At 43.5% G+C, this 22321-nt stretch overlaps 2 protein-coding genes across 2 annotated transcripts; one reads left to right on the forward strand and one right to left on the reverse strand.

Annotated features, from left to right (window-relative positions):
• Positions 1 to 402: 402 nt before the first annotated feature.
• LOC126528004 (uncharacterized) lies at positions 403 to 6068 on the reverse strand. Its single transcript, XM_055069068.2, has 8 exons — positions 5709 to 6068; positions 5534 to 5604; positions 4445 to 4472; positions 4300 to 4361; positions 3498 to 3525; positions 3352 to 3413; positions 2554 to 2581; positions 403 to 669 (listed from the first exon to the last, which is right to left on the reverse strand). Exons 1-8 carry the CDS (start codon positions 5749 to 5751, stop codon positions 494 to 496), a joined length of 498 nt encoding a protein of 165 aa, XP_054925043.1. The 5' UTR covers positions 5752 to 6068; the 3' UTR covers positions 403 to 493.
• A 206-nt stretch (positions 6069 to 6274) lies between these two features.
• mRpL46 (mitochondrial ribosomal protein L46) lies at positions 6275 to 18122 on the forward strand. Its single transcript, XM_050175844.3, has 6 exons — positions 6275 to 6393; positions 9644 to 9833; positions 11066 to 11187; positions 12062 to 12204; positions 15599 to 15730; positions 17787 to 18122. The coding sequence occupies exons 1-6, from the start codon at positions 6297 to 6299 to the stop codon at positions 18069 to 18071; spliced, it is 969 nt and encodes a 322-aa protein (XP_050031801.1). The 5' UTR covers positions 6275 to 6296; the 3' UTR covers positions 18072 to 18122.
• Positions 18123 to 22321: the final 4199 nt, after the last annotated feature.

Below are 22321 nucleotides of genomic sequence, written 5' to 3' on the forward strand. Positions count from 1 at the left end.
AAAGAGAATTTGCCGCATTCTTCAAGATATGTGCACCTGTTCTTTGTGCCCATCGTGGCAAGACTTTAGGATTGTGCTTAGCTCTAAAAGAAGTAAAGCATGATAATGAACTCGGAAATAAGCTGCCCAATGTTGCTGTAAATATAAAAGATTAGTATTAACAGCCCGCTAGTTCAAGTACCTCGATGTTTCATTTGTGGAGAAGTTTTATTTCTTTGGAGGGAAGGAGCAGGGAAATGGGATGGGGGCTTTATAACAGAATGGGAACATACTTGCATTCAAGTGAATTATGCAACCTAATTGACTTCGCACTGAGGCAATATTTTGCTAGTATTGCCACAGCGGTAGCACAAGGATGGCCACGAGTCGACAGCATTGGAGCAACATCAATGGAGACCATGGTGATTAAGTAGGACGTCATTTATTTGAACAGCTCAATACTACTTGTACATACTACTGACATCTGTACACATATATTACAAGTGACAATAGGTCACGAAAGTAGCGCGGCCACCAGCGCCGATATGAACAGGGTCAGCCAGAAGTTGACCTTGAGAAGCGGGCTGCTGCTATCCTGCTGGTGGCTGTCGTGCCCCGGTGAGTGGGTTTGCCCAGGCGCTGTAGGAACACGGTGTGTAGTGCTCTGCACCTTGTCTGCCACATTCAGTCCTGTTGGGCATAAGAATACATTTAAAAAAATAAACTGCCGCGTTGAAAGAAATACTGACATGACGTTTTATACTTTCCAACTTTATAAAGATCAAAAGTTTCCAAAATTCTAGGCACAACACCAAGAGGTGGGATGGAGGGAAAGAATAGCACTCCTTTTTTTCGTGTTTGTCCTGAGGCACACCTTTTTGTTGAATATGTGAGCATTGTTTTACGATGATTTACCTCTAGCACCCTTGGCTGTGCGTCAGAGCAGTGGGAGAAAAGGCGAAAAAAAGAACTTCGCATTGCTCTGTGTCATGATAATTTCGATGACAGCAATGGGCCCGGCATTTCAAGACGACTTTGATATGGAAGTAAAATATGTTTCTTCACCTTCACACTTGCTGAGCGTGCAAGAAGCATGTGGCAGTTACTAGAACTAAAAATATATAGGTCAGTGCTTGTTTAAAGGGGCACTAACGAGTGAAATAAGATGAGCTGAACTGCATTAGTAAATTACCCTTCTACAGTACCAAAAAGGCCACTCTGGCTATGAGATGAGGTTTGATAAACTGGAATCAAGATGAGTAACAAAGGACTGGTGGGGATGCCACCTTAGAATTTCCTGCACAATCTTGTATTTTGATGGTGTTTGCTCAGTCCCAGTTAATTTGTTTATCGGTGGCCAGTCTTCCCTGGAAATCTTCATAGTCTTCAACTCTGCCATGAAATATTATTTGCTGCAATATTACTGATAGCTATGACCTTCGCAGAGAGCTTCAATGTGACCTTACTCAGGCCAGTCAGGCCAGCAGCATATTCAGTCCAAGTGTTCTCAACTAGAAGAGACACAGCCACGCTGCTGTCACCAATGTTGGATATGTCGCTTCCAAGCTATCTTGTAATTGATGGTGTGATATTGGGTAACCATGTAGTCAAGAGTTCGACGAAAGTTCGTCTGGTCAGGTAACATGATGATGAAGAAATTGCGGCCACTGACCAAGTCAAGGTGAAAAAACACACAGAGACGTTTCGGGACCCGTACGGGTTCCTTGGTCACACTAAAAGCGGGCAAGAGCCGCGAGTCGTTTTTATGGCAGAATGTGACGTAGGGAACGGGTGTAGTTAGCGGGAAGATTGCCATCAGTCTTGAAATGGCAATGACTTGGCTTGACTGATGGCAATCAGTCTGATTGCCATCAGTCTTGAAACGCGCTGGCGTCCCATATGTTCCTGGCGTCAGCGAAGCTCTTAGCCGCGTATTCTCAACATACGATCTCAGAATAGCCCACATGCCATCCAACAAGCTGAGAAATCAGCTTGTTAACGTAAAGGATCGGCTTGAAAGCAAGAATTATCCCGGTGTCATATACAAGGTACCATGCGCAGACTGCAGCTGCAGCTACATCGGTGAAACCGGCAAATTCACGAGAAGACTAAAAGAGCACCAAAGGGACGTGTCCAACAAGAAAAAAGTCTCGAACGCCCTTGCCGAACACGCCGATAATCGCAGTCACCGCATCGATTGGGAAAACGCTGCTATAATAGCTAAGGAAAAGAATTCGATGACGCGACTTTTGTTAGAATCTTTATTTATTCAAACTACTGACAACACTATCAACAGGACTGATGGCAATCTTCCCGCTAACTACACCCGTTCCCTACGTCACATTCTGCCATAAAAACGACTCGCGGCTCTTGCCCGCTTTTAGTGTGACCAAGGAACCCGTACGGGTCCCGAAACGTCTCTGTGTGTTTTTTCACCTTGACTTGGTCAGTGGCCGCAATTTCTTCATCATTGGGTAACCATGCTAACATCAGCGTAGACATTAAAACGACAGCATTTCACGGGTAGCAATAAACAGCTGTAGTTCAGAGAGAGATATATATACATATACATACCCTGCTCGCCATCTGCCAGCTCACGTTTCTGAAACAAATGATCAATTCATTAGAATGTTACATGCAACGCATACTGAACATCCTAGCCTGCTCTCGATTGATTGATCTACTGCTGCCAAACATGAAGATACTACTCTGTCCAAAATGGCACACTCAAACCTGTGCATGAAGTTGATGGCAAACATTGAAGGTGAAACAAATATACCTGCAGCTACGGGCTTTAGGAATGTGCCCCATGTACACATCGCATGCTGCTGTTTAGGAGCTAAACTTCAAGCATTCAATCCCAGCTATCTGTAAATTTTATGAATGTCACATGTAACTATTTTTGTTGCTTCGTATACATTGATACCCTTGCTGCTTAGCAGACGCTGTTATGAACGCCATGTTTACACAGGGGTGTTGCATGTTATCAGATGGCACCATCAAGGGCGCTGGTAATAAGACTGCATTATCGGTTGGTATCTTTGCGACAGTAGGAGGTGCACCGGTTGCTGCTAAACAATGAGCACGCACTGCACTACGCGTGATACGAAGTGCGGCAACCCCCGGCATGTGATGCACCCATATTGGCTTGCACTTCTAAAAGCACTCTTCTTTTTTCGTTTTGGCAAAGCGGCGTGTTTCATGGCCACACGTAGATAGAGTAACAGATTTCGCATTCCCACAGACATGACTGACTCGATCGCTTCTACACACACCGCTATACGGGCATGCCGTACGTACTTACAGATACAAGGCGATCAAAAGCAATTCAGAACGGCGCCGAATCAACATGATCAGTCAACAAATACGAACCTCTTCGGCGCACCCGTTGGAAGAGCAGTCCGCCTGGTCCAGTCGCCGCTCTGAGAGCCATGCTAACATAAGCGTAGACATTAAAAAAAATAGCATTTCATAGGCAGTAATAAATAGCTGCAGTTCAGAGAGATATATATACATACCCTTCTCGCCAGCCGACAGCTCATCTCTCTGAAAAACAAATGATCAATTCATTAGAACTTTACATGTAACGCATTTTGACCATCCTAGTCTGCTCCCTATCGATCTACTGCTGCCAAACACGAGGGTACTACTCTGTGCAAAACAGCGTGCTGAAGTGTGTGCATGAATATGACAAACGTTGAAGGTGAAAAAAATAAAATAATCCTGCAGCTGCTCATGTCAGGGGTGTGCTCCATGTACATGTCACATGCTGCTGTCTAGGGGTGAAATTTTATGCCACCAATCCATCAATTTTATTGTTGAATGTGTCGATGATTCATTCAAGCTATATTTGTTAGTTGCTCGGTTTCCGCTGATACGTTTGTTGTTTAGCAGATGCTCTTATGAGTGCAATGCTTACACAGGGGTGTTACACGTTATCAGATGGCACGATCAAGGACGCTCGTAATAAGACTGCTTTTTGGTTGTTATCTCAGCGACAGTAGGAGGTGTGCCGGTTGCCGCTAAATGGGCATGTAGTGCACTACGCGCGATACGAAATGCAACACGCAGTGTGTGATACGTCTATACGTCCTGGCTCATGCTTCTAAAAGCACTCTTCTTTTTCATTTTGGCAACAAAGCAACATTTTTCATGACACACATAGATCGAGTAACTGAAGCTTTGACATTCTCAAGGACACGACTGACTTGCTTCTACACACACCGTTATATGGGCATGTCATACGTACTTACAGATACAAGCAATCAAAATCAGTTCAAAACAGTGCCAAATCAACTCAATCAATCGACAAATACGAACCTTTTCGGCGCACCCGCTGGAGGAGCAGTCCGCCTGATCTTGCCGCCGGTCCGAGAGCCATGCTAACATCAGCGTAGAGATTCAAACAACAGCATTTCACCGGCAATAATAAATAGCTGTAATTCAGAGAGAGATATATACATACCCTGCTCGCCAGCCGACAGCTCACTTTTCTGAAACAAATGATCAATTCATTAGAACAATACATGCAACGCATTTTGGTCATCCTAGCCTGCTCCCGATCGATTTACTGCTGCCGAACACGAAGATATCGTATAGACTCGTGTAAGGGCCGCACCCCAAACTTGGCAGCACAAAATTTTGAACTGACGCGCGCACGCATCGGCGAATTTTCGCGCGCTGCGTACTTCGCATGCCGCTACTATATCGCGTGAACTGCGGGTTGACCACCTCTGACGCAATGGTACATCCGGGGTGTGCAGTAGTCGCCGGCTGTTCAAGCACCATTCTGACCAAAAGGTTCGGTCCCGTCTAAGGGCCGCACCTCGCCAAAATTGTGAAAAAAGAAAAAGTGCGGCCCTTGCACGAGTCTATACGGTATTACTCTGTGCGAAACGGCGCGCTCAAGTGCGTGCACGAAGCAGACGACAAATGTCGGAGGTGGGGGGAAAAAGAAAAAAGAACGCAGCTGCTGGCTTTGTGAATATACACCCACGTACACGTCACATATACTACTATCTATGATCCCAGCTATCGGTCAATTTTATGGACGTCACAAGTGTCGGTGATTCATGCAAACTACTTTTGCTAGTTGCTCGGTATACTTTGATACCCTTGCTGTTTAGCAGACGCTCTTGCGAGCGCAACGTCTACACAGGGGTTCAGACGGCACGATCAAGGGCGCTCGTAATAACTGCATTATCTGTTGATATCTTCCGGACAGTAGGAGGTACGCCGGTTGCCGCTAAGCAACGAGCATCATACTGCGCTACGCGCGATACGAGGTGCAGCAATTGCCCCGGCGTGTGATACACCCACGTCGTGGCTTGCGCTTCTAAAAGCACTCTTCGTTTTTCGTTTTGGCAACAAAGCGACGTTTTTCATGGTCACACGTAGATTGAGTAACGGAAGATTTCACATTCCCAAAGACGCGACTATAATTCGCTTCCAGTGACATCGTTATACAGGCATGTCATACGTACTTACAGACACAAGCGATCAAAAGCAATTCAAAACGTTGCCGAATCAACACGATCAATCAGCAAATACGAACCTTTTCGGCGCACCCGCTGGAAGAGCAGTCCGCCCGATCCCGTCGCCGCTCCGAGTCCGCCAAGCAAGCCGCTATGAACCAGAAAACAGAATGACCACGATTGCGACGACTCTGAAAGGTGTATCGACTCTGAAAGGTGTAATAGCTGGAAGCTTTCAACGAGGGTGTAACGTACCGGCTAGGACGAGAACAGACAGAGCGATCGTCGTGGGATTCATCGCATCCGCGCACCAATCGATGAGTCAACCACGATAGTCAGGCAAGCTCCAGTAAGCTCCCGCTGTGTGAAACACTACCGCAGCGGCGTAGATCGGCGCTCCTAATTGACGTGAAGAATTCATTTCGCCGGAGATCACTGCGATCTCGAGCAGTCCGTCGAGGTCGAAACAGCGTCGCAGAGAGGCCGATGCATCGCCGCCACACTCGCTCACAGCCTCGCTTCACACTCCTACTGTTCCTACCAGAAAGCGACGCCAGCCTTGGCGACGCCCAAAACCATCTCAAACGAAAATAAGGAAAATTCCTCCCAAAGAAACGAAACTAGACACCATTACGCCACCCAGCGCGCAAGCTGCAACTAATTGTCATCCGTTTTGCCAAAACAGTATCGCACACTTCATTCCTGTAATACAAAGTCATTTAAAGTTTTAGTGATTATAAATTATTTATTGATGGAAAAACTTGTCTGCATTTTTAAAATTTAGTTATTATAGTGCATATTATAGCCAGCACAATTCGCAGCCAAAGCTGTTTCGCAGTAAACATGGCGCTGCCTAGCGTGATGCTCGTTGCCAGAGCGCCGGGCAAATTATGTAGGAACACGCTTTGCCTTCTGAGGACTGCGTACAGAAACGAATTAGGTAAGTAGCGAAGGAGCGCACTCGCGTGCCATCCGTCTAGCGAGGCTATCCGATGGCTTGTTTCTTCTATGCTGTTATCATTAAGTCCGTCCTCAAGCGATCACTGATGTATAACTACAAAACGAAAGTCTCCTCTTATGATGCGTAGACGCAGCAAGACAAATGTTTTATGCCGCTTTGCAGTCATCATATTTTTGCAGATGTCCATGGACCGATATGTAAACTGTCCTTTCTGTCCGGGTCAGTTCCTTTGATTTACCTCAGAGCGTGCACATCTATAATTACGCCATGCAAGAAGGTTATTAAAAAGAAGTGGCAGGCGCTGCAGCCGCATTGAAGAGCTGACGCAGGGGCACACGTACTTTTCTGCCTTAAAAAAAAAACAACAACAACAAAAAACAAACGATCGCACCAGTTGGAGCCAGCGCGACTGCTTTCCTTTTCCAATGATATCTTCGAGGTTAACAGAAACGAGTCGTGCAGATCCGACGCAGTGCTGGCATCTAAATGAGGCGATGCTTGTTTGAGTTGGCGAGGTAGCAGCACTAGCAGGTGAGTCGAGCACAACCTCGTCGCCAACTAACTGTCCGCTCTCCGTGTCACGAAGGCGATGCGTGATCCTCGTCAAGGGAAGACGGTTGATGAGATATGTATGGGCACACATAAGTACGGCACATATATAAATAATTCTGACAGAAGCCAGTGTCATGACGAATGTCGACGTTAAGGCGATTAGCAGTGACACAATGTAACGACACACTGTATTGACACCGCCGAAATGCGTCATTTATGAGGCATGCGTGCCGCCGGGTTCCCTTCTCGCGCTTCCCCCTGAATACGCTGCGCCATCTAGCGATGCCGCCCCGAAATCCGCTGGTGGCACCTGTGTCAATATACAGACATTATTGTGTGTGAGTGTGTGTGTGTGTGTGTATGTGTGTGTGTGTATATATATATATATATATATGTCGCCTGCTCGATTCTGCCCAGCACCAAGAAAATTTAGAGGACTTCTTTTTTTGTCAGTAAACCACGGCATGTACCCAGTTTCATTTACCTAGTGACTCAAGTAGAACTCTGTTCCATGAGCACAGCAGCCCAATGCTTGTACCCATTAGACCATAAACTACCCAGTGACCCAAGTTCACGGCAAAGCGGTCAGAGACCGAGGCAGAAAGATAGTCCCCTAAAAGTGCTTGAAGTCCGCAATGAGTGCTGATCGCATTAGTACATTGAAGACTTCTCTGCACTTGTCACGGTAGCACATGCCCGTTCTAGAGGAATAACCAAGAAGGGGCATGTACCCAGTTGCCCTAGTTGTATGCTCTGCAAGTCGTCATCAGCCAGCACCCGCAAAGCGGTGAAAAGAGTTAAAAAAAGAAAGCTTTGCTTTAAAAGTTCTAGCTGGTAGCTATAATGTCACCTGTCGTTTCACGTGGGTGCCATAGTCATCAGTAAAACTTGTCACCATGTTCACATGCAACCTACAAATAAGCTCCAATACACAAATGTCCAGCAACATTTATACCTTGTGCGAATTGTGAATCAGAACTTGCAGGGAAGTGTTGAAACTTTGGCTTCTTGGCGATGAATGGCTCTGGGTAGGGAGCGAAGTAGACAGAAGCAGACACGCACAGCGCTGACTCTCAACAATGTTTATTTGAAAATGTGGTGCGCAGCATATATATATACACACATAATCATCCCAGATTGTATATGCTGTGTGCCATTTTTCAAATACATTTTATTGAAAACATATATATAATCTTATAAAAAGAAATTGTGGGGTCTTATGTGCCAAAACCACTTTCTGATTATGAGGCACGTTGTAGTGGAGGACTCTGGAAATTTCGACCACCTGGGGTTCTTTAACGTGCACCTAAATCTAGTACACAGGTGTCTTCGCATTTCACCCCCATCGAAGTGCATATATAATCTTATGTGATTATGTGTGTATGTATATATATATAGCCGCTGCGCATCCTTTTTCGAATAAACTTTGTTGAGAGTCAGGACTGTGCGTATCTACTTCTCTCCATCCTGTCTGCTTTGCTCTGTACCTGCAACTGCAGGGAAGAAAAGGTATTCTATTTGGCGCTACATGTTACGACTTCTTGATATCCCGTGTAAGCTGGAAAACGTGCATCTTCACTTTAGTGATGCATTTGCCATGCAGAATTAATCTTGTAACCTCCTTGACACCATGCACTGTTGGGCGCTAACTTCCAACAAATTTTTTTTTTTAGGTTGCTTGTGACAGTAAGTTGGCCCTGCACTTGCACAGCTTTTGTTCATTGTGTTTTAGCAAACAACCTTTTATCTGTGATTAGCATAAATATGCTCACCATGGCCCTAAATATAATAAAATAGTCACAGCTCACAACAGCTCTATATACACAGTTGAAGGACACACTCTAGGTCATTCTTGCACAGAGACAGAAGCAATTCAAAACAGCTGGTCAAAATCAACAGCTAGACTTATTTGCTACCCTTCATTGTTACACTCATTCAGCCATGTTCACTATCCTTACCCAAATTATGCAAGGCCTTGACCTTAACATTAGGCAAGCTCTAAGAAGAGAGTGAATTCACGCGAACAGCTATTAATAAAAATGAGCATTACAGCTGTTGTCAGACTTAACTGAACATTCTAGACACATTCCCAGTGACTTATTTCTAACTAACGCTGGCATTAAGGATTAAATACCAAAGGTGTTGAAAAAACGCATTAAAGGAACACTGAAGAGAAATGCTAAGTCGGTTTAGACTGATAAGGTATTGTTCTGTTGTTGTTAATTTCACTGTTACAGGTGCATTATTAGAAGACACAATGAAGATTAAAATTTAATTTGATTAATTTCTCACTGAAGCCTTATACTTCACACTGAAATTTACTAATGTAACTGAAATAATTTTCCTCTTTAATCTCCCTTTAAGCTAGCAGTTTTAAGCCACACGAAAACAGGAATTTCCATTTATCAACATGCAATCATTTATCAACATGCGCCAACAATACAGCAATCTCCAGCATCATCTGCAGGAGAAGCAAAAAAGCGCTTAAGACTTGTTAGGAGTTAAGTATCATGAAGGTCATACCTACCATTTACCTTCACACTACAAATGAAGTGTAAGCTTCTTAACAGTGATGACTAGATGTGAGTGCTACTGCTTTCGTCTAAATGCTCAAATAGGGCTTAGTGTTGTTAATTTGTTTCAAGAACCTAACTAGTAGTGAACAATTTGTTTGCAGTACTTGCTCGGTCCTGTTCATCAGCAAAAGGATCCTCGTCTGGTTGGGACTTGGTTGGTGCGGTTGCTCTCGAGCGTAAGCCTGTCATCATGCCGGAGCTGAATGCTCTCGAGAAAAAGTACCTTGAAGTTCTGCGCGCCATTGAAGTGGAGGGAAGCCTGCTCAGCGACCATGAGCTGCAGCTCCTTGAGTGTGTAACTATTTCTGCCTACTGCATGCAACTGTGTAGTAACGTGCAGATTGATTCAAATGTGCTTTAACTGCCAGGAGATGTCATACATTGCTGTTTCATTTTTCATCATTTGTTGTGTGCTTTAAGGGACACTTTAGAGGAGACTTTTGCTTGGGGGCTCCCATCTAAATACATGAGAACAAACAAGTTGTTTCGCTTGGCAACCACTGTACCGATTTTGATAGGGTTTGCTGTGTTTTAAGAGAAAAAGAACATCTATAGTCGGTGGCAGCCCAGGTATTCAATACAAGCTCCACCCACAAAACGTACTGCACCTTGCAAATTGTTTTTGATTTGGACAGCATGCATATAAGCTTCTTATTCTTAGGCTGTCCCTGGCTATAGAAACTGTAAAAAGCTGATTTTTTTTTATTTAGGTCACTTCTTTTGTAAAAGTTGCTAGAAATAATAAAATTGGAAGAAAAAGCTTAAGTACCAAGAACTCCATAGCCCAGTAATAAATAATATCATGACTTTGCAAACTTCTCTTATCGAGACATCCACAGTGGATGAAATTGGTGCATTGTACGCCACTATAAAATATAGTACTAGTTTGTGAGTAGTAAATGTAAATGTTGTAACGAGTTCATGTAAGCTGTAAATTATTACATCAACTTTGTCCACTTTAGGTGCTCTAACGGGTGCAGTTTATACAACTGTGATAATTTTGGTGCAGGGTTACAAATTTGTAAGCGTCATGCTGAAATTCTCTTTTTTCCTTACCAAAATTTTACACATTTTTATACAAAATTGCACACCCAAAATCAAAATTCTGCTTCATAGAGTCACTAAAATTTAACTTTTTTCCTCAAATACAACAAGTCGCATTCCATTTTGTCTAATAGTAGTCTAATAAAAGCATGATAAAAGCATTCCACACTTTGCATGTATTAGGAAGCTTTAAGAAATAGTGCACCCAAGCATTTTTGTTTACCCAAATCATTATCCCCTGCTTGCATTCTTTAGTACACTATGCGATTTGCACGTGCCTGCAAAACTTGGAATGTCCTTATTGCTGGAACTGGAATGCGATGACACCATGCATTTATGGCAAAGGGAATTCAAAAAAATCTTAAGCACAGTGGCAATATGAAAGGCATTGGGTTTGCTGTTCTCTGCAGGACAAATCTTTGACTTTTTGTTCCATCAGTGCCTGACTTTTCCTGTCTTCATCTTTTTCATTCATTCAGGGACAAAAAGAAAAGGCAAGACCCAGAGGAAGGGGTTGCCATCAAAGTCCAAACAGCACAGGACATTGAAGATGAGTGGACCAAGAAGGCCAAAGAGTTCAAGCCTGCCTCACGGTTGACAGGTAAGGTTGCACTGTAAACTTGCCACGAACCATCCTTGGTTTTAGGCATATAATTTCTCAAAAGCCCTGTGAATGCACTGATTTGTGTCTGACTACTGACTGAATTCAATTCACTCAATGGTTAACGGCCATATCCAGTGCATTGATGTAGGATTGACTTTCATTGCACAACATCCGCAGATATGGGACTCATTAAATTTTTGAGGGCTTGTACCAAACGTTACCTGCTGCATTATGCTGACGAAAATGAGTGTATTGCTTTAAATTGCGCGAGAAATGCAATCGTTAAGCCCTGGCAACTTGGGTCAGATCGTGGTATGTCATTTCTGCTGCTGGAATGCTTGAAACGGAGTAGTTCCTTGGAGTTGCTTTTCATCCCAGTAGCTGCAAAATTAATTCGAACCATGACTGGTGCAGGTAGGGTCACTGGAAACTTTAGCTTTTATGTGGCTCCTGAGGTAACCACACGTTTCCCAGTGACGGCACTCCACTGAACAACCTTGGAAGTTTTCGGCACGATAGGTACCATAAGGGGCACTGCGTAGTTGTGACCATGGTTGTGCACAGTAGCGCACATGAGTGATGGGCGGGGGAGGGGGGGGCTGAACTCTAAGCTTCAAAGTAGCACAGCACCATCCCTCCCCATCTGCCTAATTTCTCGGCATCTTTGCTGTCTAACTTTAGCTGCATACTCACTAACTGCAAAGTTGCCAGGCGTCTGCTGTTTCCGCAGAAGACAGGAGGCATAAGAGCGAGGGACTTGGTAGGGGAGAGCAGGTTATTGACCCGTGCCCTTGCTTCCCGTTTGCATGCGCCTTTGGTTGTGGCAATGGTTGGTTGATTGCTCACTGACCGGAGCAAGTTTCCTTTTCAGAGGCTGATTCGAAGGGGGACACGCGGACCACACTGCGCTGCCTCGACCAGGCGCTTCTGCTCGTCGTGAACCAGCAATTGGGCAAGGGCCATCGCTGGATCCTGCCACAGACACTCCATACCAATGGTGAAACAATGCGACAGGTAATAAGCTTGGTTTTTATAAGAAGTCCTTGCTGAACTTGTTGAATAATTACTACAGGGAGATCAGGCGCTAACAGATGCATGAACAAGACGATTGTTTCATCTGTCCTTCTTGCATGGTCTGCATCGGGCCTGTACACGTTATTGAATAAAGTAACTGATTACAATTACAGTTGCTTCATTCAAAAATGTATAATTGGCTATAGTGACCAATTACTGCCCCATGAGAGTAATTGAGCAATTATTAAAAAGTAATAAATTACTTTTACATTACATTTGTCCCAACCTTTATGACTATTGCACAAATACAGTAAATAGAACAGGCTGGCTTGGCTCTTTGAGTGCATCCTCTGCAGACCTTCACACGTCATTTGTGCACTCCAGCAGTTGCATTTGAAAATTTTCAACAGCCATCATCCCTAATTTTTCTTGTGAGGACATCAGCAGCAATGCTCAAACTTGCTCATCGTGCACACTGGAGGGGAGAGCTGTGTTGCAATGTACACACACCGGACGAGGAAATCAGAGGCTGGGAACTATACAACGACAAATGAAAAAGCGAAGTCTCGGCTCACTAAACAGGAGCTTTGACATGGCGGCGCTTGTGTTGCACAGAAACGTTAAACTATCGTGAGATGTACTACAATGTAATGCTGACATAGGTAGCCTTCACACATGCACACACATAGCTGTGTGCATGGAGGCTCTCTACACCGGCAACATAGGCAGTGCACCGTGGCTTTAAGATGAGGAAACAAATGCCATATTTACCCGAATCTAGCGTGCACCTTTCTTCCGAGAAATGGTCCCAAAAATTGCCTCTGCATTACAATTGAATAGAAAACCAAAACCATGTTTGCAGCGTTCGCAACAGGACCGCCAGGGCCGTAGGTCGCCGCGCCATCGCAATCCCAAGATGGCGACGGAGCACGTTTTCGTGACAGTTGCTGTAGGTTCATTTTGTGCACGGCTGTGACCTGGAGCGGTATTCTCGATTAGTAACTTTCGGAGGTACTGCCACTTTCGAGAAATGTCGCGTGACTTGGCACCAGACGTGTCAGCTATACGGCCGCCAGTGTTTTTGACGCTGTGGCAAGATCACTATCAGTGTGCAGTGCTTGAAACGCTGTTGGCTGCATCCTTCAATGAGTTCAACACATAGACTTGTGAAAGTGATCATAGCATCTCTAAAAGTGATCACTCAAGAATGCTGACCCTGCGTGCTTGGTATCCGTGGCCAATGAAGTGCAAATGGCTACGATGCACCACTTTCATTATGGATACTCAGTAAAGAAAAAATCTTTCTGTGAAAGTAAATTCTGAAGATCTCATTTTTTATCTGATTGTGAAGATTGCGGGCATGCCATATTTTTCATTTAATAAATCGGAGACATGTTACGTTCAGATGCATTTTTATTTTCTTACTTTAAACTCACAAAAATTGGGTGTGCATTAGATTTAAGGGCATGCTAGAGTAGGGTAAAAACGGTACAGAGCACCAGGTGTGCCTCTACGAACATGCCCATCCACAAGGTTTCAGTGTCGCATGACTGCAGGTATACTTCAGTTCCTGCCAAATTGAAGTGCCCAAAGCTGTTACAGCTGTGCTCAAAGTGTTACAGCATCTCGTCAGTAAAGTAGCTGGTTACATGTAATTGCACACTGAAAAGAGTAATTGAATTACAGTGAGTATTACCAAGTAAAAGAGGTAATAAATCAATTACAGCTCCACCAAAGAGTTTGATTACTGGTAACTAATTACATGTTATTCATTACGTAGAAGTCTGATGTGCATGAGGGTTCGCACCTGACGTCTGCATAGTGATGAACTTGGCATTCTAAAAACCACCAATGGATGGGGACCTGCAATCATATTTAAACAGCCTGTATGCTTCTTACTGAAACCTTGTTTTATTATCATTTCATCATTTTGGATCACCTTGTCCCGGAAATTTATTTGCTTTAGGTGCCTGTGAGAGCCCTCCATGCGCTGATGTTATTGACAGAAACAAAGAAAGTGTTGTGGAAATTTCGATTCTCTTCTTCAGGAACAGTTGGGTAGCATAAGCACCTTGGCATTTGTGAGCATGGTCCAACATGCTGAATGCTTATGCATTTACGAAAGGCAGACAAACCAGTCAAGCTGATAATTTGGAGTGACAATCCTTTGTGTAAACTTGTTTCTTACACTCTTTCTTTAAATGTAGCATACCATCATGTTAATTGCTAAATGCGCATGAAAATGCTGAACAGTTTGCGCTCTCATGCTTTGGTTTTGTTGAAAACAACTGAATATGCCAACCATTCGGCTTCTGTGATTAAATTACCAGGTGAATAAAGCAAACCATGGTCACTTAGTGCCACCCCAGTTTTAGCGTCACACATTATCAGTTGTCGCTCTATATTTCAGAGGGATCAGAAGTACGGTCATAAGCAACATGAGTGTGAATGCCAAATTAATTTTTGAGCAATGATTGCTTTTGTTGGAACGATTGCTTTTAACATGGAAAAAGTATCTTTCCTATTGCACGTTTAGTTTCATTTAACTAAGCTTGAACAGAATGATTGAAACAATGATACACAGAAAAAGAAGCAGGCATTTGTTTCTCTCTGCATCCTTCTTTTAGTTACACTGTTTGAGCTTAGTTCTAAAGATGAACCAGCTAGCTCACACTAAGATGTCGGTGATCTTACTACTCATTGGACACTTTTGTCCAATGTATGAGGCAGAAACTTGGAGGTTAAGAAAGAAGCTGAAGAAGTCAAGGTCCTCGTAATGTGCAATGGAACATAAAATAATATGTATAACGTCCAGAGACGGGAAAACAGTAGTGTGGGTTAGACAGCAAACGGGGATCGCCGATATTCAATAAATGGAGCTGGACAGGCTATGTAATGCATAGGGCAAATAATCAATGATGCATTAGTTACGAAATAGGTGCCAAGGGAAGGGAAGAAGCACAGTTGAAGGCGGCAGAGAACTAGGTGGTCCACTGAAACTAGGAAATTTGCTGGTATAAAATGGGGGCAGATTCCACAATATAGTAGGTGCAATTGGATATCGCTGGAAGAAACCCTTGTGCTGCTGTGGATGTAAATAGGAAACCGAGGATAGAGATGATGAACAGTTTTGTTCACGCCCAGTGTGTTAGCCACTACAACTCTTGAAGGCAATTTGATTGTTTCCTTTCATATTGCTCAAACTTGTACTTTGAAAATGCAAGTGCATCGTTTGCTCAACTACTATGCTACACTCTCTGACCACTATATAACCATCCTTTCGCCAGTGGCAGAAGCATCTCAAAGAAAAGTGGTCACTGTAACCTCTTGAAATTTAAACGCGCTGCACACTTTGAAAGTTGACGAAAGCGTAAACTGTTTCTTCTTTGCGCAGACTGCTGAACGTGCACTGACTGAAGTCTGCGGGCCAGCTTTGGAGACTTTCTTTCTTGGCAACGCACCTGCAGGTTACTACAGTTACAAGTATCCACCTGAATTCCAAAAGAATGGCATCCAGGGGGCCAAGGCAAGTGGAATGCAGTCACCCTGCTTTCAATATGCCTAGATAGAAGCATGTGAAAGCACAGAAGTAAATCTTGATTGCTTTTCCCTCACACTAATGGTTCAGCTGTGATCTTATTTGAGGCGTATTCAAGTTGTCGAGAATTATGAGAAACTAACTTTTTATGAACATCTAAGTGTGTGGCTGATGGAGGAAGGTCTTGTCAAGGTGTGAGTAAGTTCAGTATTGATAAGAAAGCTTATATGACTGAATAAGGTCCAAGTCTAGGACAATAAAATGAAGTGCACTAGCTCTTTCAAAACCTGGAACTCTTTGTGTGGTCAGTACTCATGGACCAAGCTTGAAAATCAACTTCTGTTTGGTGCAAGTGTAGCTGATTGGTGCTGTGCTGGAATTCGTTAGCGTATCCGCCGGGCAGTTCTTTTGCTGATTTTGCACTAAATATCACGTGCCACTTAAATGTGCAGCTAGCAAGACTAGCACCACATATTATAGCTGGATGTATTCAGACGTGTTCAAGGGGAAATAAACCTTGAAGATATGCCTTGAACAACCTTGAACAAGTGTTCCACCTCACAAGTGAACTAGATAATCAGTATTTTTGCAGGCCTTGGTATTGTTACCCTGTGTGGGTGTTCAAAATTCTGTAGGCAAGCCTCTTAGCACTGTACATAATGCCATAGGCACAACGGCCTCTTGACTTTGGGCGAACTTGATAAGATCCCACATTCTTTGTGGAAATTATGTTATAACGTGAAGCTTCCATGCAGTGCTTCAAGCCCTGTAGATGACCTAACTTCTCATGACTTGCATGTATTGCTAGCATATACAAAAGAATTGACCCTGCAAACAAGTTGAGTTGTCATGCAAATAGAGTGCTATTCTTCCTATCTCATAATTTAGTGTCTACGAACTATTGACAAATTTCAGAACCAAATAAAATGAAAGAGCGTAGGTTAGGGCGTGTTGGTATCCCATAACTGAGGCTTTTTAGCGCACGAAAAGTCCGCGTCTTGCCTCTGTCTCTTGTTCCTTTTCGTGCGCTAAAAAACCTCAGTTATCAAATAAAATGATGAGAAATCAAGTTAAAAAAAAGCATAATTTATATTATTCGCTATTACTACTTCGCTAAGTACCGTAATATGACTGTGTTCCGTAATTGTACTACAGTTAAAACTCGATCTGACGAAACCCAACTTTACGAAGTTCCTCATCTAACAATGAAATTTCCATTCCCTGGCAGGTACCCATAGGGTTCAATGTTATCATCAACCCAAAATAATGAAACAGACTTGGCCAAACTCAATTTAACGAAGTTTATCCTGAAATGAATTAGTAAAGAAAGCGGTAATTTTTTCTGATTTTGACGCGAAGGGTTCTTCTTCAAGTATGTGCTCTAAAGCTATTGTGTTTAAACATCTAGACACCATGGTCACATTCTTAGCTTTATTTCGATGAGGCTGTACGCTGCGCCCATGCACGAAACAGCCGCCTCAACGCCACCTCGGTAGGGGCAGCGGTGGTTGCTTTCGTAATATCATGGCTTATGCGACAAACATAAACATGCCTGGATTAGCGGCATATACAATGCCACAGTAGCTTTTACTTGTCGCTACGTTACAATTTCAGATTTTGAAGGACCGAAAAATTCCTTTCTCGATTTTACGAACTTCGTGATTTAACAAAATAATACGAGCGTGGTCACCAGTTTTCATTAAATCGAGTTTCAACTGTATATGACTGATACAAAGTCACATCATCATCTTGCGAGTGTGCAAACAGCTTCAACTTGAACTTAACCAGTCACTCACTTTAGAGCATTGTTTTGTGTGTTTGTCCCACTAACCCACAAATCAGCCTAATAACCTACCATTTTATCTGCTTTTACCTATTATTCTACTTTGCATAATTCAAACAAAAATCTGTGCTTCCAACAGTTTTAAGTTAATGTGAGTCAGCTTTAATTTTTGTAACTGAGGTAGTTGTTTTGCAATTTGGCATTTAACGTTTTAGAGATGGCTTTTGGTCAGTTGTATTTGTGTAATTTTCCCCACACTAGGTATTCTTCTTCAAGGCACAGCTCAAGAAAGGTGCTTTGTCTGTCAGCGACTTGAAGAAGCTAACGAAGGCAGATGACTTTGCCTGGCTCACATACAGAGAGCTCAGTTCTAAGATGCTCCCAAGGTACTGCAAGGCTGTGCAGTCCTTCCTTATGGCCCCCGAAGAAACACCATACCAACACCTACTTGACAGAGCCTTGTCTTCGATAACACGGCAAAAATCAAGCATCACACCAGAAATGCCGCGTGAAAGTAAATACGCCGCAAAGGCTGTAAAAAGCTAAGGAACCTGTTTCACAATAAAGTTGAAGTTAATGTAGCTATTTGGCAGCTAAGTATTGTCATTGTTTTGCTATCGTACAGTTGTGTGGGCATGGCCGTTCAGCTCAGCAGGAGAGCTCACCATCGAAAGCACGACATTAACTAACTGTGCTCTGTTTAATGCACAGCAGGCAACGCTACGAAGGGTAGAAAGGCTTCTCCCACTGCTGTTATTGGCGACCGAAAATGTGCGCAACATATGAAAGAAAGTATAGGTACACATAATTTAATTTGATTTAAGTGTGTAAAATTAAGTCTTGTACTTTTATATAGCAAAATGTGGTGTTGCAAGTACAGTAAGCATCCGATTTTTCAGACTCACTAGGGCCCACAAAAGGGTCAGAAAACATGAATGCATGCCTTTTACTGCCCCCAAGAGCTCATATCGCCACAGGTATGTCTAAAATAGCTCTGAAAGCCTGCAAGTACACTTACTGGGCGTATAGGTGTTCGTACTGCAACAGGAGATGGCACGTACACGGTTGTATAATTAAGGAACGCATACTGTGTCCCGTGACATTTGCCCTCTTTCCACTATTTGTATGCTTCGCTGCAATACAGTCGACGACCAATGATTCAAACTCCATTGGGAACCTAAATAAGTTAGAAGTATTGAATGTCCAAAAAAAATGAATGTGTCCAGAAAATATTATTTACGTTTAAGGCCCTTGTGCAAGGCAGAAGTGGTCGATTCATTGCTGCACACACTTCTGCTTACATGCAGCCAAGTCCACCTGTATTTCTGCCTGTTTTTTGTTGCCTCTGTATGCTGATGCAAGGACTGCAAAGGCTCGAGTCAGATCTGCATGTAGAGGCTCTAGAGCACATGACACATCTTCATCATCCGAGTTAGAGTCGCAGTTTGACAGTGGGAAAACTTGCTCAATGGTTTCGTCATCGTTCAGTTTGGATGATGACACCGCGCTGTCGATGCCCGCAAAGTCTTCAGATGTAATGGTGGCAGGAATCGGCACACCACAGCCTAGCAGGTAATTCAAAATGTCCACATTTGAGCTCGTTGTTTTAGGCGGCAGTTCAAGCTCTTCACTTGCGGAGCTGGGCTCATTCGGACTGTGACTCGACTCATTTGGAGTCGGACTGCGAGGGCATCATTGGTGCCATTTGACTGGAACTGTTGATAACGTCACGAAAAAGACTTTGGAACTGGCAGAGTGTGGTCTGGAATGCATACTAAACAAGCAAACGAGCACAGAATGACAAAACACTGCCTGGAAGGCTAATTCAACAAACCAGAGTAGGCCATGCGCAGTGGTGCCGGGATGGATGTGATGATTGCAATGTTTATGCGGCCTCATAATTAAGGCAAAGTCTGCAAGATTGGCATTTGCAGTTAAATCTCTGAGGCGCAGTGCTGCGACCAAGGCAAGGCCTCAGGGATTACCATCTAGCATGTAATCTCTGAGGCTACACTTGATGTCTCGTCGAGGTTGCCAGAGGAGATAGTGGCGACAGACTTGGCGTACATTACAGCCACGGATGGAATCTGAATAATCGAATGTAGAGCTGGCAGCTGTCCGAAATATTGGTCGTCTTTACACATTAAGTCTCTGGGGCCATTGGCAGTGCCGCAAAACTGTCCAAATTAGCAAGCATGTTCTGATTATCTGTGTCCGATTTATCGGTCGGTGACTGTACACCGCATTTTCTTCATCACAATAAATTGAATTTGCTTCTCTGCATAACACTGTACAGCTGACTTTTGGGAATTGGCATTATGCAACGCTTGACCTTTGCTGTGCTCTCCACGCTTTGAAGCCATCGGTGAGGATTAGAAAGGTGGAGTTGGCACCATTGCTGACAGCGGGGATTTCTTTTGATAAAAAACACGACCCTGAACAGCCCGAAGCTTGGTAGTGAATGTCGAAGCAAGCAGCTAAGCCTAGCATTGCCGTAGTGGTGGCTACAGTTGCGAGCGAATCAGCATGCAAGAGGGCTGGTTCAAGGTTGTGGCATAATCAAAATGGCAGCGCTAATGGCTTCAGTCACGCCAGAAAGTCCGACAAACTGAATGACGAAGGGTTTCAGCATCCAAAATTTCAGATGTTCTTATACATCAGCTCTGTGGGGTATGTGGCGGTGCTGCGAAGGCATCCAGATTATCGAGAATGTACAAAATATCTGGCATCCAAAAAATTTGTTGTTGGCTGTATATGAACTTACTTACAACTGAACGAGTGGAGTGACACATTTGTGCGAGAATAGTCACAGCGCACCACTTGTGCTCATAATGAAAACATAGTATGTCGCATGCTGAAAGGACAACAGTGCACAAACAATATGTCACTTGATGTGAGCTTACGACCACAAGTTGTTTTGTAATATGTGAAGCAGTTATCCCACAGAAGTCAGATACTCCGTCAGAGTCCACCTTGTAGATTGTCCATTTCGGATGCCACTGATTGGCTGGTGCTATACCAGTGAGAAGGAGACAGGCACGCCGCCAGCCCTAGCCACTTTCCTTCTCAGTGGTACAGCTCCAGCCAATCGACGGAAATGGACTAGGAGGACACATTCATACACCCCTGTCCTTCCTCAGGCCAAATACAAATGCACTGTAAAGCACAGGGAGTGAGACTTATATGTCTGCTCACTATTTGCATACCTTTGCCAGAACTACCTGCTAAGTGTAAAACGCAGTATGTTTACATTACCTTTTAATGTGACCAGTTCAAAATGCTCGTAAAGTTCAACCTAGCTTTGTATGGGAAGCAATGGGCTGGATACACCGCGTAAAATCACAGGTAGTTGTCGTGTGGTATCACAAACCACTTGCAAATGCAGTGCAGTGGTTGGAGATTGCAATCATCCTGTCACTGAAAACTAGTCGTACTGGACAGATCAGGCCTTCCACTCTTCATTCTGCTCCACTTTCAGCAAGTAGTAAGCTGATTCTCTGCAGATACGGCACCATTGCTTTGCTCTTATCCCATTGAGTGCTCAAAAGATTTTGCTTTGGTGGCATGTTCATGGTGCTTTTGCACACAGATGTGCAGTGCATAAACTTTTCCATGATGTATTCAGCCCCCTGCTTCATGTCCAAAGCTGCACTACACTTAGCAAGCATTTCAAGCTGGTCACATTAAAATATGATGTAATAAGTTAATTGTTACACACTTGTGGAATTGAGGTTTCATACCATAAGTGTAGATACTTGGGCTTATTGGTGTAACATTTTGCAGTTTTTTCTGTAGTGCAAAAAGCACAAGGACGTAGAAGAGGAAACAGACAGACAGCGCCTGTTTATGTCTTTTTTCTCTTCTACGTCCTTGTGCTTTTTGTGCTACAGGAAAAACTGCAAAGTTCATACCATAACTGCATCAGCAGCTACCCATTAAATAAGAAGGAACAAGATAGTATATTTGTGTTCACATTTAAAGTGTTCTTGTACCTTTAAACTAATGTTTGTTTCATTTTGTTTTTCCTACCTTCATGCCACCAACCTTCTTTCACTACAATTCTACACCACAGGGGTTCATTGAGTTACAGATGAAAATAATATTAGCAACTGGAGTTGTATTTGTGCAAATAGGTGTTTCTATTACATGTTGCAGTAACCTAAAAATGGATGCCTCATTCCCGGACTGTGTCTTGATTTATTACTCTGAATTATGCTAATTTTAATGTGAGTAGCATTCTTTGCCTACTTCAGCCATATTGGGCTTATCTACTTGTCTGTCTGTCCGTCCGTGCCGTCATCCATCCATTCATCCATCCTCTTGTGCCAACCCAGTGTACCAAGTTGCCTATCTGCTTGGGCCACTAGGTCGGGATGCTGTCGTGGTTGTTCAATCATCGTCACTCCAACTTCGTGATCTGACTCTTGCCACGCTGTTGTCATCACGCCTTCTATTCCAACCCAGTGGCCCAAATAGCTTGCGTGACTGAGTATGTGTTCAGGGTTGTGGTGCCATCGTGGTAAGTGCATCGTCATCATTCCAGCTTTGTAATCTGACTCTCGTTATGCTGTCATCATCATGCCATCATTGTCACACTGTCGTCATGTCATCATTGTCACGCTATTGTATTGTCATTACTTCAGTATCGTCATCCCATTGTTGTCATGTCATCATTGTAATGCCACCTTTGTTGTTCCATCAACATCAATCTTTGTTTCTCATCGTATTGTAATCACACTGTTGTCATTCACACGTGATTATGGCGCCCTTGCAAATTCCAAATACAGCGAAAAAAA

The sequence above is a fragment of the Dermacentor andersoni genome, chromosome 9, assembly GCF_023375885.2.
Source record: "Dermacentor andersoni chromosome 9, qqDerAnde1_hic_scaffold, whole genome shotgun sequence".
NCBI lineage: Eukaryota > Metazoa > Arthropoda > Arachnida > Ixodida > Ixodidae > Dermacentor > Dermacentor andersoni.

Bases quoted from the DNA above. Each gene is read 5' to 3' on its own strand.
- LOC126528004 (XM_055069068.2), bottom strand. From the start codon at position 5,751: ATGAATCCCACGACGATCGCTCTGTCTGTTCTCGTCCTAGCCG. The intron at 4,362-4,444 runs GTATGTATATAT...CGCTGATGTTAG, and splicing joins GCTGTCGGCTGGCGAGCAGG to CATGGCTCTCGGACCGGCGG. The intron at 2,582-3,351 runs GTTCGTATTTGT...CATTTGTTTCAG, and splicing joins CCAACGGGTGCGCCGAAGAG to AAACGTGAGCTGGCAGATGG.
- mRpL46 (XM_050175844.3), top strand. From the start codon at position 6,297: ATGGCGCTGCCTAGCGTGATGCTCGTTGCCAGAGCGCCGGGCAAATTA. The intron at 6,394-9,643 runs GTAAGTAGCGAA...ATTTGTTTGCAG, and splicing joins TGCGTACAGAAACGAATTAG to TACTTGCTCGGTCCTGTTCA. The intron at 15,731-17,786 runs GCAAGTGGAATG...TCCCCACACTAG, and splicing joins ATGGCATCCAGGGGGCCAAG to GTATTCTTCTTCAAGGCACA.